General features: G+C 35.3%; 2 protein-coding genes across 2 annotated transcripts; one reads left to right on the top strand and one right to left on the bottom strand.

Annotated features, from left to right (window-relative positions):
- Nucleotides 1–176: 176 nt before the first annotated feature.
- Nucleotides 177–5,003, bottom strand: zf(c3h)-2 (zinc finger (C-x8-C-x5-C-x3-H)-2). The gene is made up of 11 exons (XM_002120741.5): nucleotides 4,815–5,003; nucleotides 4,293–4,397; nucleotides 3,899–4,010; nucleotides 3,524–3,676; nucleotides 3,076–3,167; nucleotides 2,740–2,828; nucleotides 2,322–2,448; nucleotides 1,884–2,000; nucleotides 1,554–1,627; nucleotides 1,127–1,260; nucleotides 177–847 (listed from the first exon to the last, which is right to left on the bottom strand). The coding sequence occupies exons 1-11, from the start codon at nucleotides 4,881–4,883 to the stop codon at nucleotides 696–698; spliced, it is 1,224 nt and encodes a 407-aa protein (XP_002120777.1). The 5' UTR covers nucleotides 4,884–5,003; the 3' UTR covers nucleotides 177–695.
- Nucleotides 5,004–5,912: 909 nt separating this feature from the next.
- On the top strand, nucleotides 5,913–18,795 carry LOC100177794 (estradiol 17-beta-dehydrogenase 11). Its single transcript, XM_002120328.5, has 11 exons — nucleotides 5,913–6,251; nucleotides 6,988–7,126; nucleotides 7,482–7,614; nucleotides 7,991–8,081; nucleotides 8,625–8,710; nucleotides 14,683–14,753; nucleotides 15,111–15,253; nucleotides 15,611–15,760; nucleotides 16,094–16,252; nucleotides 17,058–17,214; nucleotides 17,406–18,795. Exons 1-11 carry the CDS (start codon nucleotides 6,143–6,145, stop codon nucleotides 17,656–17,658), a joined length of 1,491 nt encoding a protein of 496 aa, XP_002120364.1. The 5' UTR covers nucleotides 5,913–6,142; the 3' UTR covers nucleotides 17,659–18,795.
- The last annotated feature ends 743 nt before the right edge of the window (nucleotides 18,796–19,538 follow it).

The following is a 19,538-nucleotide window of genomic DNA, read 5'->3' as shown; positions in this document are numbered from 1 at the left end:
GTATCATCTAATGTTCGTTCCTACACAAGCCTTTCATGAAGGTCAAATAAATAAGTACTGTATTAACACTTGTTAGGATACTGTAACGTTGCGATTCTAAAAGCATGTTACTTATGCAGATATAACACCCCGTTACATAACTAGACCGTGGGCAAAAGGTTTTGCAAAAACCACACATACCTAAACATATGTGTTTAGTTAACTATGCAAAAATACCTATAGTGTAACTTGACAGTGAACAAGAGGCACATAAGCAAGCATCTATGTCGTAACTTGATATATCTGGTGTAAAAGAAGATCTATTCACATTTCTGCAGTGCTACCTTCCAACACGGCAGCTAAACAATACAAAACACTTTCGATTCCATTGAAAAACTTTCCTTCAGCATTTAACATTGGAAGATATAAATAACAAGATTTGAGCACCCGGTATCTTGGAACAAAACATCCATTCATCTGCAGTTAGTTGGCTTGTGGCATGAACGCTTTCAGTAGTTCAGCAGCATGCACAAAATCATAGAATTAACTGAGAACTTACAGATTGGAAGCAAATTATGTTTAAAGCCTAAAACAACTTCGTGAGACGTAAAATAAGGACTAACAACCAGAAAATTGCATTTTTTTTCGGAACGCAGAGTAAAAGTTTTTGAAAAACCCAGCAAGAGCTGTCAATCACCCATAAAATAAACATGAAACTAAACATCTAGTCCTTCTAATTCAGCATCTAAATCATCCAAGTCTTCCGTGAAAAGGTCTTCATCAACAGGGACATCTGTGGCAACCTCATCTTTCGTGACACCATTAGTTACAACCTCTCCACCTGCCGCCTCAGAAAGTTTGTCATTTTCTGTAAAAATATCAATTTTGTCAAAGATAAATTTTAGTAAATGAATTCTGAAGTTTTCCACATAGCCACAGCCTGCTTGAATCCTCTGAATCTGTGAGAAACTTAAACATAGGGTAATAAAACCATGCACCATCTTACCCCAACCTACAGTATATACATTGATTCCTTAGTATATAAGTTTTATTTTACCAACATTTTGTCTGTCAAAAATCCTTTTATAACGAAAGCGCCAATTTAAATATCATATAACACGTTATTGAAAACAATAAAGATATTTACCGTCATGGTTCATTGACTTCAGTCGTTCGTTCGAAGCTTGCGTTCCGCTTGAATCGACTTCCTCTGGAACAAACATGGCGTCGGATATTCCTCGAATCTCAACCTTTTCCGCCTCGTCATCACTATGCTCGTACCTGATGACTCATCATATTATAGGAGTAAATCCTATTTACCCTCGTGTAGCGGGGCACCCGGTCGTTATTACATGGGCCATGGGTGTTCTGTTTGATACACCTCATGCCCGCTGATAAACACCTATGCCAACAATGGTGGCAGCATAAAGTCTTGAAACTGTAACCCGAAGCTAGAGGCACAATACACACATGTGCCAAGGCAGTGGACATTGATATATTTCAATTTATCATATCCACAGCTTTAACATATCTATGTTTATATGATGTATATTGTATATATGATTTCTACGTACGTTACTTCATCGGCCTCATCATCATCGGCACCCACCATCTCAGGTTGGAACTCAAACACTTCGCGACCACTCACCTGTGACACATAAATATCTTATATTATATCTTACATAGGTAAGGCCCTTTTTATTTTTAGATATAGTTATCTTATATTTCCTATTCTGTATGGGGTGAGGGGTTGTAGGTTTTGTTAAGAGAAGTATGCCATAGAATTTGGGGTAAAGGTTTATTACCCCATCTTACTTTCTTAAATGTGGACCGTCTTAACCCAGCCTATTTAAACATGTGCCATCTTACCCCAACTATTATATATATATATATATATAACTCACCCCAAGACATTTCCCTGACTTGAAATCTCGCTGCCTTGAATCCTTGTTAGCTTTCATTTTCTTGATCTTTTCCTCCTTCTTTCTCTTCTTCCAAGCAAGGAAGGTCTCCAGTGTTACCTAAGCAATATTCAACAGTGTTGCACATTAAAAATATATAAAAGATCAATAATTTGGTACAATTGCTCTAAGCGTTTTCCCAAGGACACATATGCCAACAATAGTATCAGTATGGAGCCCGTATTTTTGGGGTATAATGCAAACCCCTAACACCAGACTTTAAAAACATTAAGAGATTCCACCAACATTTCATCTGAGACAGTGGTAATGATGAATACCCTAATGAATGCTTGCTGCACGCCAGACTAAACGCTGGTGCAATACTGTTTTTGCTACTATCAGAAAAGCAATTATAGCTATACATTTTCAGTGTTTCCATACCCTTGTAACTTTAGATCCCAGTGCTGCTCGTTCTTTTTCCACAAGATCCTCAATAGATATTTGCTCAGCTTGAGCGTCCATCTTCTTCTGCTCGCTTTTCAACACGAAGCCAGGAGGCAATGCATGTCTGGAAAACACAACAAACAATTATTATGTTTCCTAACTTTATTTTTAAACTAACTCTAATCTGTTTTTTTGCAACACATAATGAGTTACTACCTATTGGGACAGTTAAACAAATACACTTTTAAACCAATTACCTTTAATTTATTTTTGTCCTTAAAGTGCAGGACAGCCCACAACTGTTATGCTGTTTCCCATATCTTGGATATTTGTTGTATTTATTGTATACAAAGGAAAATATTTAAAAATGTTCTGCTATGTATATACACTAGTGGCAACAGCATTATATACGAACCTATACATACAGTTAGTTCCCCCATTTGGACAAGACCAAAACCAACCGTATTTCTTTTCTTCAATCGCTTGAACAAAATGTTTGCAAACCTAAATATAAAATTATTGATTCAATGAAACACAAACATCAATCTTTAGGTGACTTTATCATTTTAATAACCACAATCAGTAAACATTACAACCAATAAGTTAGATTTGTTTCACAGGATTGTGTGTCTAACTATCCCTGCCTCCCCTGTGTTTATGAATTAGGCCTCTATAGAAAATGCCTCAATATTTCAGCATTCATGTCATTTAGAACAAACAGCAAGTTAGTTATGATAGTAAATAAACTCACAATGTCAGTTTTCGTTTTCTGTTTGTTACCAGCCCCATGTTTCTTCTCAACCACCTCCTTCAGTTTGTCTTCGTCCCATTTATCCATTGTGTCTTGAATATTAAATTTTGTACAATTTAGTCAAAATATATTGAAACGATAACTTTAATTTTTCATGGATAAATATTCGAATACCATTGTCTCAAAATATTAAGTCGGGTTACAACTTAAAAAGTTGGTCAAAACGTATCTAACTATACATATATAATACTGTGGGGTTCAGAAGTTAGATTGATATTGTTAGCACATAAAATCCCATTTTCCTAATCGTTAACAATTAACCAGGCTAATGTAGATTCGTGAGGATACGATTATAAACAAGAAGATAAAAGAGAATGAAAACATAAACCCTTTTACTCCAACCTTCTATATATACTACATGTTAGTTTCTACACCACAGCCAACCCACCATTCGCCATATCTTCCTCTCTCACATCGGAATACAAACTTCTTTTTTCTCCTTTCCTCTCTATAGCAAGATCATGGGAGAACTTACATCTGTCTCCCTTATGGCACAATCCTTGTTTAAAGAACGCACACAACACTGACTTGGGGTCGGCACCTGTGGATGAGAAACAATAATCAGTGGCAGAATTATACAAACTTTTGCAAGGTTCAATCTGTACCATATTAAGCACCAAATATTTTATGCCAAAGGGGATTTGCTGAATGTGTTGAATGCTGAACACATTCAGCAAATTAATTTATTTTGTACCACATGAATTAGCTCCCAAGCAGAATTAAGTAGTTTGGCCCAGCAACCCATTTTTAAGTTTTTATTTACCTTTTCCAACTTTGTTCTGAATAACAACAGGTTTAAACAAGCTGTCCATTTCTTCCCTTTTTCTCTTTTCTTCTTCTTTCTTTTTCTTTTCTTCGAGTCTTTGTTGTTCAATCTGAGGAAGAAAATATGAAGTCAATAATAGAGATTCTATTCTATAAGGGTGATTGCTTCAGTGAGGCGAACCTGAGACCTGGAATGTAGATATATTACCCCAACATCCAGGGTGCTACCATCTAGACCCGACTGAGGCAGTTTATAAACACTCAAAAATAGAGATTCTATTCTATAAGAGTGAGATCTTCAGTAAGGCACAGCTGAGACCTGGGATGTAGGTATATTACCCCCAACACCAAGGAGTCATATAATTTTAACACTTGCAAACAAAACAACCTACCCTCCTTGCATTTGGGTCGCCCCCTGCTTTAACTTGTTGATTGACATGTTTAACAAACTTTTGTTGTTTCGACCCTTTCTTGTTTTTTAATCCAAAAGTTTTATCCTGAAAATATAAATAAATTAATTTAGCTTCTATATTTACTTTTGCTTGTCAGCACGAGCATTCTGTTTCATACACCTTGTGTCCACTTACAAGTTACCAAGTATGTAGCTTTGTAGGTTGATATGTTTTAAAAGACATAAATGTTTAGTGCTATTGTACAATACTTTCGTGACCTGACATCAAAAAAATAAGAGACAAAAAGCAACATATTAGAGGTTGGCATATAATGTAGCCACTTAATACTTCGGTGCTAGTGAATCTTCCCCCCCACCTTATTTGCTAAACACTAACCACTAACTACTAACCCCCCAACCTAGGGGTTAGTGGTTAGCAAAAAAGGTGAGGGGGGGGGGAGATTCTTTACTAGCACCGCAGCTTCACCTCATAAACATTAAACTAAGGAGTTAAGGCACGAACCTCTATAATCTTATCCTTTTTCTTTTGTTCAGTTTTGGTGCTGGCTCCCTTGTTTTTCTTGGGCGGCATCTTCTTATATTTACAACGACACAAAAATATTGCTACTGCACTGGAATGCCAATCAAATTAATTACTTTAACATAGGTGTCTTCGTCTCTATGTATTTTCCTATGAGTATAATGTATGATCACAGTCAAGCTTGTATTTTAAGCTACTAAAATACGAGTAAATAATTTTAATTAACTAAAATAGATTTGCTGGTTGGTAACAATAATTGTAAAGCTTCTAACAGTTGGAGTTAGCATACAGATAAAGTTAAAAGAGGATTATTTACTAGCGCCTAAATTACATTAAAATTCGTTAACTCTTGTAAAAATGAAACACACATTTGTTATAATTACAATATTTTACTTTATTTTCATAAATTTAAAGATAAAATTCACAAATTCTAAGAAAGTTTGTTTAACAAATCTCAAGTGACGTCACGAATTTTTACAGCATGTTTCCTTGCAGAAGGGGTTGTGTCCAGAACGTGGTTGTCGGTAAGTGTCATGATAGCTGATTAATTTATAAACTCAAATTTGGTTGAATATACTACTCGGTTCCCTACAGTCATTTACAGTAAAATTATAATATTTTACTGCACTGTTAAGATAAAATACATTTTTTTAATTTCTCTTGCTCCCCACAAATTAATCACATTTCTTCTGCGAATCAATCATGCGTGAAAACCCAGTGACGTCATTTGTATATAACGTTTGATGACGTAGTAAAACGCGTATTTTCCAAAGTTACGTTGGCAGATGGTCTGGTTTTGCATGCTTGCATGTCTGTTGGGTTCGTCAGGGCTGCATATAGTAAACAAAACAATAACTGTCAATCAAACTGAAGCTATAAATTGTGGACACGTACGAGTTATAAGCGCTTTGTACGATAGGCTAGGACGCTAGGTCACGCGTCGCGTTATATTTGTACCTTGCTTTTGATAAAGATTTAGTGCCAAGTTCTATATGAATGTATTTTATGGCGGATATTAATAACCCTACAAATATTTTTTTAAATACAAAGTTTTATATTACGAAATTAATAAACTTTTATAAAGTGAATCCGTGGTCTAATATGATAATGTAGTGTTTTGGTTGCAGTAGTAATATGTTCAAATTTTATGGTTGCGACGCTTGTTCAGTTCGTTCCTTACTTAGTGAGGATTAACAGTCGCTGTAACATTTATAAATCAACACTATTTGATTGTTTTTATATATATTTTTAATTTTGTGTTTAGAATCATTTAATTTTATTAAATCACCTGAAACATTAATAATAAAATCATGGCATTAAGACCAGTTGTGTTCAGTGGGCCGTCTGGGAGTGGGAAAAGTACTTTGTTGGGTTTGCTGTTCAAAGAATTCCCAAATGAGTTTGGATTCAGTGTTTCGCGTAAGTTTATTTCCACATATATATATAATGTAGCGTATCGTATATTTATTCATAACTCCTTACGCGATCAAACCATATTGCAATTGCCGTTCACCTCCACAAAACTTGTCACACCCAAAAAGAGAGAAGGAAACGTGGCGAGCCTGTGACAAACACGTCACACACAGGAGTGCACACGCGCGTTACAACAACAACAACAATAATAATAATACGGCGCCTTCTCTGCCTCGAGCGAACTCGAGTTGGCGCGTGGAACATACACTACAGCACGTTACATGTGGAACCATAACACCAAAGAGCGATACAATAATTTACCTGGTGATTCTACTGTGTATTGTCTGAGCCGCAAATTTTACCAACCAGTTGCCATATGGCAGACGAAATCCTGGTAAAATCAAATTCTGTATTAGGGAAGCCAATATTGGTATATTACACTGTACCCAGTTGCAAAAGCAGCGTAGTATATGGTTGATTTTGAGGGTCAAGTGCTATGGAATATTTATCCGACAACAAAGTCAACTGAATTCTTTTCTATAAAATGTACATTTCGCCCAAAAATCATTCACATTGTTTGATGTTGCCGTTTTCTGCCTGATGATGTCATGCTGTTTGTGATGTCACACTCTTTATCATCAGCCCCGTTTTAGTTTCAACAATAGTTCATGATGTCACCCATGAGCCATACATTATTGACCCCATATTTATGGCATCATATTTAATGACATCATACCCACAGATACGACACGGCAACCCCGGCCGGGTGAAGTTGGTGGGAAACATTATCATTTCACTACAGTGGAGGAAATGGAGAAGGAAATCCATCGTGGCAACTTTATCGAACACGCAAAGTTCTCTAACAACATGTATGGGACCAGGTAACAACAGTGGTTTTGTTATTTCATACTACTTTCTATAATCACCCACAAAGTTCTGTACGCAGTAACTTGTGAGTGAGCATGAGGTGCATGAAACAGAACACTCGTGTAATAACAACTAAGGATAAAAAAGTTATATTCCTTCAAGTGATATAATGGCACAGTTTTTAGTTATTTATTTAGTGTTATAAATCTCAAAGCCACACTAAAACACCTTCTAAATTTCGAGGGCACACCTTAACCTAAACAACAACAGTAAACTCCCAAAAAGTCCCAATTAGAATGGAACTTTTCTCATTATGGCTGCACCAGCGGGTAATGTTGTACCTAATATTGATCTTCATACAATCCACAGCAAACAAGCGGTACAAGATGTCCTGAAGAACAACAAGATATGTTTGTTGGATATTGATGAACAAGGAGTGAAAAGCATCAAGAAGACGGATCTGGATCCTCTGTGTGTCTTCATTGCCCCACCATCACTGGAGGTAAGGACACATTAGTTGCCACTCCCATGTCCACAGTCGATTGCTGGAGCTATTGCAGTGTGTGGATAAGCAGACATGACTTTTGGTTGGTTTGGTCATTTATATCCTTGTGGGTGGGAACTTGAGTGACTTATCTATGGATGCCACTCCCATGCTCACAGTCGAGTTCCTGAAGCTATTGTAGTGTGTGGATAAGCAGACATGACTTTTGGTTGGTTTGGTCACTTATATCCTTGTGGGTGGGAACTTGAGTGTCTTATTTAACATTAATTCAAAGCTATGCCTTTAACATTAATATCACAGTACACTTACCCACCCTGCCTGGGCCTTGAATTCTAACCCTGCCTTTCACCAATATATCTGTTTTATATTCCAGACATTACAAAATCGTTTAAACGAGCGTGGAACTGAAACAGCTGAAAGCATCGAACGTAGAATGGCAACCGCTGCTTCTGCTTTACAATACAGTAAGTTTGCTTATATGTGGTTTTAGTGATTAGTATTTAAATACAGCAGGAAAGACTTTTCGGTCCTAATCTCGTACAGCATCAAAGTAATGTTTATACCCGGTGAACCAAAGTTGCTGCAGCTAGCTTTGCCAAGTCAATGTTAGCGTTCTCTTTTTACATTGGTGGTGTTGTAGAGACCAAAATCTTTAGGGGCCAATAACATTTGATACATCATAGATTAAAAGCTTTCTTTATAAATTGTGCGTTAATGTTTAACGTTTTAATAGCTGCGCGCCCGTGCCGGTATGTCATTAAACCGAAATATATTCTTTAATTTTTATGCTCAAAATAATGTAGCTATATCTACTTAAGTTAGTGTTAATTAAAGTAATATTGTGGATGGAGGCTTGACGTCAACTGTGGTCTAAATCCCAGGTACTTTGGCGTTGGACCTCACCCATACAGAGTAGAATTATAGGTTAGGTTGTACAGTAAGCACTAGCCTTGTGCTGGTTTTATAGCTTTATTGTTATTTACAATGTCTATTGTTGCGCAATAAAGGTAAAGAAAAGGGAGTTTATGACATCATAATAGTCAATGACATATTGGAGGCAGCTTACAAAAAACTAAAGGAATTTCTTCTGCAGGTAAATATTTGAATAGTTCATGAATTATTTATCGTGACCGTGATTTGTGATTATGCATGTGATCAGCAATCATGAGGTGATGCAGTGGTGCAGCTAGGGGGGTGCACGGAGTGGCTTACACCTTTTTGTCGCGTTGTAGTTCACTGGTTAGGTGTCTGTAACCACAAGCACAAAACACCGGGTTCAATCCTCGATACAGATAGTTGTATATGTCCTGGGGCAAGACACTAAGCGGCAATTAGACCAACCCATTGGTCATTGTGTTGCACTTTGGGAATAGATTTGATAACCATTTTAAAGGAATAAAAAATAAAAAGTTTTTAACCTAACTTTTGCCAATTGCTCTCCTCTTTTTACCCGGCTGCATCACTAAGCTTATGCATCAAACAATTAAATTAATGTTGCTTCATGCTTGTCCAAAGGTGAACTTAATATTAACCAAACTAATTCTTTCTATTTCTTTCTTCATATAAATTAATATCATGTTAACTTTGTGACAATATTAAAAATAGCACTTATAACCGTTAAAACAATGGAAATTAACTTTTTACCGTTTTGCATTTTTTGAAACTTTTTGCATCTCATGCTCGTTGTATTATTCAATTAGATTTCTATGTATTGTAAATTTGTGTTGATTGTTCAAGGTATTGAATTAGGGATTTCCCCTTAGTTTTGTCATGTGATACATGAAGATATCACGTCTTGTGGTTTGTTTCATATCATGAGTTGATGATGCATCATTTGCATGTTATTTCATATGATATCATTTCATGAACATTATGGTCAATATGTATATCATTCGGTGCAATTTACAATGGTATAAGTTGGTTAGGACATAGCCCCTTGTTGCCTACCTTTGGGAAAGCGGCAGCCTACAATGTCAGGTTCATGTGGTAGCACCCTAGGTGTTGGGGTAATGGGCGGATTTTGTCTAAATTCCTGATCTTTTAGCAATGAACCTTAACTAAGCCATATAGACTCTAGCATTACCTTATTGTAGAACCATAGAAATATAGAACAGTTTAAACAAAATAGTCATATGTTTAGCATTTGCTCGTGTAATTTGTTTAAAGTGAAGTATTGTGCCTGCTGTTTGTTGTTTGTTTTACACAAGTGCTTCAGACCGCTGTAAATTGTAAATGTCACATTGAAATCTACCAGGGCTTTTGGTTTTGGCATTATTTTATACTAAAGGGGACTAGGCACCAAACCTGGGGTGGTAGGGTGGACAGGCCAACCTATATTTATTCCACTATTTTAATATAGTAAGGTGGGGGGAGACAAAACAACTTCAGCACAGGGTGGGGGGAGACAAAACAACTTTAGCACATAATATCCAAATATCCTGATCGTGTTTTCAAATTTTTAAAACTAACAACTGTTTATGGGAGTCTTGAGGATACGTTTTATAATTCTTTGAAATATTCTTTATTTACTACCAAATAGAGCAAAAAGTTGTCCCATCTTACCCCCACCCTAATATATTTAAACATTACAAGTACAGGATTGCGAGTTCAACCTCCTTGCAACCCCTGTATTTATTAAAAGTGTAGGCGTTGTATGCCATGGTACAATGAACCTGTTGGTAATAATAAATGTTTCATGCTACTCTGCCACCTCTGTAAATTATAAAGTTTGGGCCTTTGTTTGCAACACTATTGCATGTAAATGAAGTTTGTCTTGTTATTTGTTCTGCACCAAATTTGAATCCCACCATAAATTTGTTAATTATTCACGTTTGTTTCTATGCCGCCATTGTCATAGGAGATACAAAGACTTGGAAACAAGGAACATTTCAATGGGATTTGAAAAAGATTATGACCAAATAATCACTTTATTATGGTGCAATATATGGTGTATTGTATTCCATTGTTTTCATACTATGTTGGTTGTGATGTCATAACAAACAATTAAAATCAAATTTTATTCTAAAGCATCAGATATTATTTTCATTATTACATCATAGTTGTTCTTATTCTCTAATCATTTCAATCGAATTAATTATTTATCACATTAGTTGCAACAATTGTCAATTATTACGTCATGAGCATATTAATTACAAAACAACAGTAATTTTTAAAATGTTGATTTCATTATAATTAGTTGTATACTAGAACATTGTGTTTTATATTCTTTGTCTTTTCTTCCATGTTGTTTATTGCAGTGGTACTTAACCACCAAAGTCTGTGTCAACATTTGCCGAAATTTTACAAATCAACATTTTTACAAAATATAATTTATCAGCTTAAAATGCAATATTGACTAAAATATAATTTCCGATTCTGCCAAGTTAATTTTTGTAATCATGCATTATGCCATGCAATGATAACTTTGTTTAACAACATGATTACAAATATATTTGTTCTATTAATGACAATTTTTTTGTTGCTAGCCTGTAAACGATTTAAAACTTTTCCCCTCAGTGTAAAAAGTTTGGGAACCACTGGGTTTTTAATTCCAAATGTAATTGTGTGAAAAATAATGATCAAAATATTTAAAAATATTCTGTATTGATGTCCTTGTATTAATATTGGGTGCTTACACTAATCAATATTTTAATCCATTGTTACCAATTAATCCAGATTACTTAAGATTATGATGTCATAGTCAGCTATTGTTCTGTCACAAACACTTTGGATTAATCAAAATAAAATTCCAGTCCAGATGTTTTTGTCTTTAATCTGACAACTTGTGATTATGATGTCATACAAGGAGATTGTGGTGTTATTAAGTATATTGTTACGAAACAATAGATATAGATTGTTGCATTTTCTTGTGTTTCAAAATTATTATTTAACATTTAAATTATGACTCAGCATTTTCCGGAAATAGCGAACAAAGCATTGGAGAATGGGAATGGTGATGTCATAGAAGAAGCTACAAACAACAATGAGTCAGCAGAAAAAGGGAAAAATAATGAAGATGAGTCAGCACAAAAAGATGATGAATTGACAGAAAATCTTGACGAACCACATAGTGGTGCTAACGAGAGCGTGGCGGAAATACCGTTAAGTCCTGTTAAAGTTCCGTCATACAATGATGACACGCCTGCCGTTGTTGTCATAGAAACCATGAACGACATGAAACACGCTGCCGTCGTTACGAGCGAAAATCTGAACACCCAGAAACCCCTAGTGGTGACGCATAGGTCATCATCGGTCATAGAAATGGAAGAACAAGAAACAGCGTCGGCTTGTGGAAAAGCTAACTGGAATTGGTGCACTATAGTTTAATGTGGACTAAACTAGAACATACACTTAAGTTTCAGACTCCTTTACACAGTACTAGTTATTTATGAGTGTCTTACCCTGTGGTATGCTTTGCTATTAGACCTCACCTATATAGAATAGTATCTTTTACACATTCATTGTTTCTTAGGCTTTTAACAGTTAGTTAGCAAAGCTTTATTTTTAAACCAGGGGTGCTTAAACTGTTTACCCAGTCGTATCCTCTGGAAGGAGGATAGTCGTATCCTCTAGAATGAAACAATTTTTGTTTTACCTCTCATTTTTATTTATACAACACATGCTAAAAATGTTTTGGAAATGGTTTTAATTGTGAAGCATGCAGTTTGGAGAACCCTGGTTTAAACTAATTACCTTAATTATTCTGTTTAAACTAATGCAGTTGTGATAAAGTTTCACTTTTTGTAAAACCTAAGTTACTAAACTGAGTATTATGGGATTATTTAGTAGTATCATTATTTCTTGCAGGAATTGTGTTTAAAAAAGTTAATTTTTTAATGTGTTTTTATAAATTTTGGACTGTTTTGGTAACTTTCTAATCATTGTGGGATTTTAGCTGAGATTTTGTGCTTTTGTATTTATTTTCCACATATGCATCACTTAAGAGTGCCTGCTTATAAGCTGCCCTGGTTGTTTTGACCAAGTTGAACATTTTGTTTTAATATTGTTAATAATGCCTTTGGTTGAATGTAACCTAAAGTAACCTTTTAAAAGTTAACTTGACATTAAATAACCTTTAAGTAATTGCTTCTCAACACCACTATTTGATTTGGTTGGCTCGCCTACTGCAGTGGACAAAACCTTTTGACTGTTACTGTAAAAGTTGAACCAATTTATTGTATTTTTCACCAACTGTTATTTCGGAAATTGTATCGCCAAAGCTTTGCTATTAGTTAATTTTTTGTTTGGGTGCAAATAACTGTTGGAAAGCACTAACTAACAATGTCTCTCTATTGAACCCTATACACAAAATAATCATGGTACTACACATTGTATTGAACACAAGCCATCATAGTTAAAAATGGCATCTCTACCAAATATTTCCTGTGTATATGTGTGTTGTATCTAGGGCTGGATTTCAAGTCCCACCAGAACGCTATTCCAAAAGCTTGATAAATACTTTAAGTTTACTGGAATTTTTGTTAATTGGGGACATTACAAACTCCTATTTTAATGGTTTTGTTAGTTTAACTTTTAGTTGTGCACGCTTTGGTCTTACAAATCCAGCTCTGGTTTTATTCATATGTAAATTTAGCCCTCTGTAAATTAGCTACTCGTATTTATATCTTGGTTCTACTTATTTATGTTTTGCACTCAGAACAATGATGTTTATGATACACATTGCTTTTGCATATTGCATTGTATACCAACTCTATTATGTTGGAATGTTTTATATGATGTTTATGTTACCAGGTACTGCAGTTAATAACTTTATTTTCATTTTAACGCTGTATTCACAAAAGAAACAATTATAATTAATATTCAATGATGTATTGTCTGTGTGACCATGATGCTTCTTAACCCATGGTAGGCGTAACAATTTTGGTACATGAAGACATGCCAAGTGATACACACTACACCTATTTAGGTTTAATAATCGAACAAAATAACAGCAGATGAAAGAATATTATGAGTTCTTGCCCTAAGATGTAGTTTTTTTTTAAAGGTGTGATAAGAACTCTTTCAACTCTTTAAAGAATAAGAAATGTTATGCGAATGACAAAGTCTTTAGTTAGTTTGGTCATTCAGACACCATGATTGGCGCACCTAGCCCGGAGGTTACATGTTCGAGGCTCTATGCTGAGCGATTGTGTCCTTGGCCAAGACACAAGAGCAACTGTCCAATCCAGTGACCTCTAATGGCTTGTCTAAATTGTCAGTCATACACATTACAAAATCACAAAACATGTCACTCACAAAGTTACGTACATAATAACGCGTAAGAGGACACAATTTCACACCGTGCAAGGGCAAATTAGTTTAACTAAACATCTAATACAGAGTCAGTATATAAACATGTTAATATACGGAATCTGATTTAATATTTACCCAGCTCTCTTTATATGAAAGTTTTGGGAATGCCCCAATTGTAATAATAAACAAAAACACAAGTGAAGAATTTTTGAAACTTGAGTCGTTCTGTTTTGTTCTTTGTTCCTTTATTTATAAATTACGCGAAGTATTGTTATTTGAACAAACCGAATACAATGGTCGTAATTTCCAGAACACATGAGTTCCAATATGATTGTTACGTCATAATAACCTTTGTACCCATGACAAACATAGTGGTTTCGAATGTTTGCTTGTTATAAATCGTATATAACTTCGATACATAGTTAGTATTACCTAAGGCGGCGCTGGTTAAGCTGCTTTAGTAATATATAATATGTATGACATCGGTAACTAGTAACTGATTTATTTAGTTTATATCTAGTTTAGATTGAAATGTATTTTAGTATTTATAACACTGTATTTCTAATGCTGCTATAGTGCTATTTAGAGTCCGTATATAAACCTATGTAATAACCGAATTTCATGTTTTTATATCTTTTTTTATTAAAAACTTCTTATACCATTCTACTTTAATTATTTGAGCAATCTTTTTTAAGTGCTTAATTCACCTACAATACATCTGTGTTATTATAATTATGCTAATGCTTTATGTACAACAGAGCTGTTGTGGCTAGCTTGCAATTATCTTTTAAGTAACAAGCAATTTATTTTAAGATGAGCTTTTTCATGGACCTGATTATATTAATGTATGGACTTACGGCTTCATTTTTCACCAGTTTTGTGAGGTTGGTTTGTATATTTGTTGTATGGCCTCTAATATTAGGTCAGGTGTTTATTAAATAAAGTAGCCTTCCTCGGAGTTACCATATACAATGTTATACGCAAAATTATAGTCAGTATACTGTAGACAAAGTTCTAAATTATTGGTTATTATGTTTACTAATTAATGCACAGTAGTGTAGAATTTCTCACAGTTGGCCTGCATTCCTGCCCCTCCCCCATGTTTGACACTAAAACTATAGTGCCTTTATGGGTATTTTGGGGTAATTAACCAACTCTGGTTTAAATATCAGTTCCCATGTGTGCCACGCTGTAGGACCTCACCCAGTGCCAGCTTAGACAATATTCTACTTATTTCTTAGATGGCTGATACCAGTTGATCACAAATCAGTCTCGGGTGAAGTTTGCCTCATCACCGGAGCTGGGAATGGAATCGGCCGCTTGATGGCGATAGAGTTCGCTAAGCGAAGAGCGAAAGTTGTTTTGTGGGATTTTGATAAAGAAGGTATATGATTGGTAAATAACTATTTCGTATGAATATGATTTAACCTCGAGATGGTCACTTGTGGTACAGTGGTTAGATCGCTTGACTTTTTACTAGGGGGATACCAGTTTCATGCTTGATGCTACCCCCATAATGGGTGTATGTGTCCTTCGGCAAGACCAGCTAACAGCAATTATTTTAATCCTGGGGCCATTTTGTTTAAATTGTCAGCTATACAAAAAAATAACCACACATTAATAAGTTACATTTTCTTAAAGTATGAAACAGAACACCTGTGTTATAAAGACTGTCGTTGCTCTGCCATGCGAAAACAGAAAAGTCACATTAATTGATTCATAATTGTACCACATATTCCAGGCCTAAAAGAAACAAGTGCTATGATTCGTGAGTTGGGGATGGACGTTTACACTGAAGTTTGTGACGTTTCTAAAAAGGATGTGATCAAAGCAGCTGCTGCAAAAGTAAAGCAAGAATTTGGAGAAGTTAACATATTAGTCAACAACGCAGGTATCTATACAAGTAAAATGTTATGTACAAATGCTAGTGTTTTGCTTTGAAATTTGCAGAGCATTATGCTCTTTTATTTAAAATATCAGCACTAAAATTAAAAGTTTTATTACAGTTTGGTTATTCATACCCTTAGCTAACAGCAGATTTTGACACCTCGCCCTATAATATATACAACATACATTGTTCTGGTTTTTCATTGAAGTGCAAAGTGTTGAATAAAATAGCAGATGTTAATTTGTCTTTAGGTTATTTAGTAATGAATAAAAAAAATTTGAAATTTTGTCCTAAGATTATTTAAAACAAAATACAACAATGTTATGTTTCCTGTAGGTGTGGCTTATTGTAAGCAGTTGCTTGACCTTACTGAGCATGAGATAGAAAACACATACAAAGTAAATGTGTTGGCTCATATTTGGATTATACGTGAATTCCTACCAAGCATGATGGAAAGAAACCATGGACATATTGTTAATGTAGCGAGTACTGTAGGTGGGTTGTATAGATTGTAAAGTAAAGTAGTAAGTTAAGTAACATGGCTGTCTTCTTATACACCAGACACACATGGTGTATTCATACACCTCATGCTCACCGTCGAGTTATAACATGGGTGTCTTCTTATACACCAGACACACACGGTGTATTCATACACCTCATGCTCACTGTCCAGTTATAACATGGGTGTCTTTTTATACACCAGACACACACGGTGTATTCATACACCTCGTGCTCACTGTTGAGTTATAACATGGGTGTCTTCTTATACACCAGACACACATGGTGTATTTATACACCTCGTACTCACTGTCCAGTTATAACATGGGTCTCTTCTTATACACCAGACACACATGGTGTATTCATACACCTCGTGCTCACTGTCGAGTTATAACTTGGGTGTCTTCTTATACACCAGACACACGTGGTGTATTCATACACCTCATGCTCACTGTCGAGTTATAACATGGGTGTCTTCTTATACACCAGACACACATGGTGTATTCATACACCTCGTGCTCATTGTCGATTTATAACATGGGTGTCTTCTTATACACCAGACACACATGGTGTTTTCATACACCTCATGCTCACTGTCAAGTTATAACATGGGTGTTATCTTATACCCCAGAAACACACAGTGTATTCATACACCTTATGCTCACTTTTAAGTTGTAACATTCTTATACACAGCAGACTAAACACATGAGTAATAAGTAGCTAATTAACGATACAAGTACATGGATGGTGTCATTACGTCAATAATACCAACATAATTCACTTCCATCCCATGCTGATGTAGGTTTATTTGCTTCCCCTGGAATGCCTGATTATTGCTCTAGCAAACACGCAGCCGTTGGTCTTCATAACTCTCTGTTTCTGGATCTGCAGAATGCTGAGAAATATGGCGTGAAAACCACACTTGTTTGCCCTTACCTTATACATACTGGGATGTTCAAGTGAGTGCTTGATTTCTACATGACTTAGCTCTGTTTTTAAAGGTTTATAGATAGTGAAGATGGTAGCACCATGATTGTCAGGGTAATAGACCTATGTCCCAGGTCCAGGTGTTCCTCACTGTAGAACCTCAACCTTATAGAATAGTGCTTATGAAGGTATTGTATTGTGACACCTTTCAATTCCATTACAGTGGTGTTCATGTGAAATATGACTGGATATTGCCACCTATCAAGCCTCAAGATTGTGCTGATATTATAATTAATGCTGTTCTTACTGAACAAAACATGGTAGCCATTCCAGGTACCATGTATATTGCTCACATTCTGTCCACCATTCTTCCCACCAGGGCGCTTATTGCCGGGTATAAGTTTGTTGGCGCAGATAAAGCAATTTCATATTTTAAACCAAACAGACCCTACCAGGTTGAAGCTTATGCAAAGTAAATGTAACTTTGGTTAAGTTACTGCTTCAATTAATCATTTAAACTCAAAACGTTGTTAATTCTTTAAATATAATAGGCTAAAGACTCCCTAAATATGAAAACGTTAACCTGCTAAACTCTGATTCCTAATTAAATTATTTGTAGAACAATTTATTGTACATGGTACCTTAAAGAGTTTTTATGTTTTAGTACAGTAACATGGATCCCTCTAGTGGATATCATGTTTCCTAATCGTGTTTTAAAAAATTACCCACTTTTTAGAGTCATAAGAAAACACTTTTGTAATTATGTTAATGTTTATTTTCTAAAGTTAAGAACAATTTGAAATGTAGTTGCGAACGTTTAATTTCATGTCGTGTAAAGACTTATAATTATTTGTTTTTGAGCCTTGTTATTTTACTGACATTTGTAATTTTCTTGTGTGAGCTGTAATCTTCTTACATTCTAATTTATGTTGGTGTATTTATAGCAAGAGTTTGTCAAATTAAGGCCGTCCCTTTACTGCACATGTTTTATGCTGGTTACTTTATGTGGTTTGGTGTGTTGGAGAAATTGTAATTATGCTGTATTAGATCCTCACTCTTATAGAATATTGTAATGGCATAGTACTCTAAATTGTTTTAGAGTACTATGGTAATGGCTTTGGCTGTCATGATTTTCTGTATCTAAACTTTAAAATATCGGGTATATGATCTGTACTACCTAACTCAATAGTGTGTACATTTATTAGCGTTTTACTTCTTAAAAATATGACTCAGTCGTCTTGAAATAGCCGCCTATTTTTCTTTGCATGTCTAGACATTTTTTTAACAACTAAAATTTGTAATCAATTGATCCTATTGCGAACTATGCACGGTAGTTTCATACACCTCATACTCACTGTATCAAAAACGTGTGACGTATTCCGCATATGTGCGATATAGATACAAATATTTCTCGTACCCGAATGTATGGTAGGTTACGTTTCGATCAAAATTTACATTTATTATTGGAACTAAATTGCGAATACAACACATTAATCAAATACGACTCTCCGGCCCAACAAACGCAATGGCATTTTTAATGTTTTCAATTTCAATCAGTTTGTCAGTTTTTTCGCTTTTTAAATCTTCTCTTTGGAATAAAAGTTTCACCAATTCTTGATTCGTTTTTTCGTTCTTTTCTTTTAAAATATTTAGAAGGTCTCGTAGATCAGTCAAGTTTCTGCTTGAAACGATTTCTCTGAGATTACCTTCACATATTATCGTGTCTTCTCTCCGCGAGGACGCCGAGTCCCTTCGTTTCTTGCACAAATATTTTGCTTCCGTTTTCTGCTGCGAAGGTTCCGAGATTTCCCCGTGCAGTAGATCTGTTGTATTCTTATTAATACCTCCCGGCAAAACATTGCGAACATCTTGAACGAGTTCCTTGTTGCGTTCCTGGCATCTCTCAACTCGTTGGCTCTGTTGTTTCAATTGATCGCTAAACAACTCGTCAAACACCCGGTTCCTGTATTCCAAATAAGCTTCACTTTGGAACATTGACGTGTCAATGACGTCAGTATTACAGTTTAGTTGCCAAAGCTTCATGATGAATAATATCAAATAATTAACGATTGCTGATTTGCTGTTTATTCCTTTTGTCTTTTCAAGTAATTCGATCTTCGCTATCGTATTCGAAGGAATTAGTAGTGAAAGCAGAATAAAACATATAATGATTTTAGAAATATTGTCCACATTTAAACCATTCCACCTTTTTTGTTTAGCTCGCACTTTCCCGCCTGTGTTGGCGATTACATCGTTTGTTACGGAGATAAAGTTTCTTAATGTTTGATAACCCCCGTGTCGCTAACAGCTTCCTGCAGAGTTCTATGGAATCTGTTATCACACACGTGGTACATTG

This window comes from Ciona intestinalis, chromosome 9, assembly GCF_000224145.3.
Source record: "Ciona intestinalis chromosome 9, KH, whole genome shotgun sequence".
NCBI classification, from domain to species: Eukaryota; Metazoa; Chordata; class Ascidiacea; order Phlebobranchia; family Cionidae; genus Ciona; species Ciona intestinalis.
Note: the sequence above shows the minus strand (reverse complement) of the source record. Positions and strands in the feature narration are given on the sequence as shown.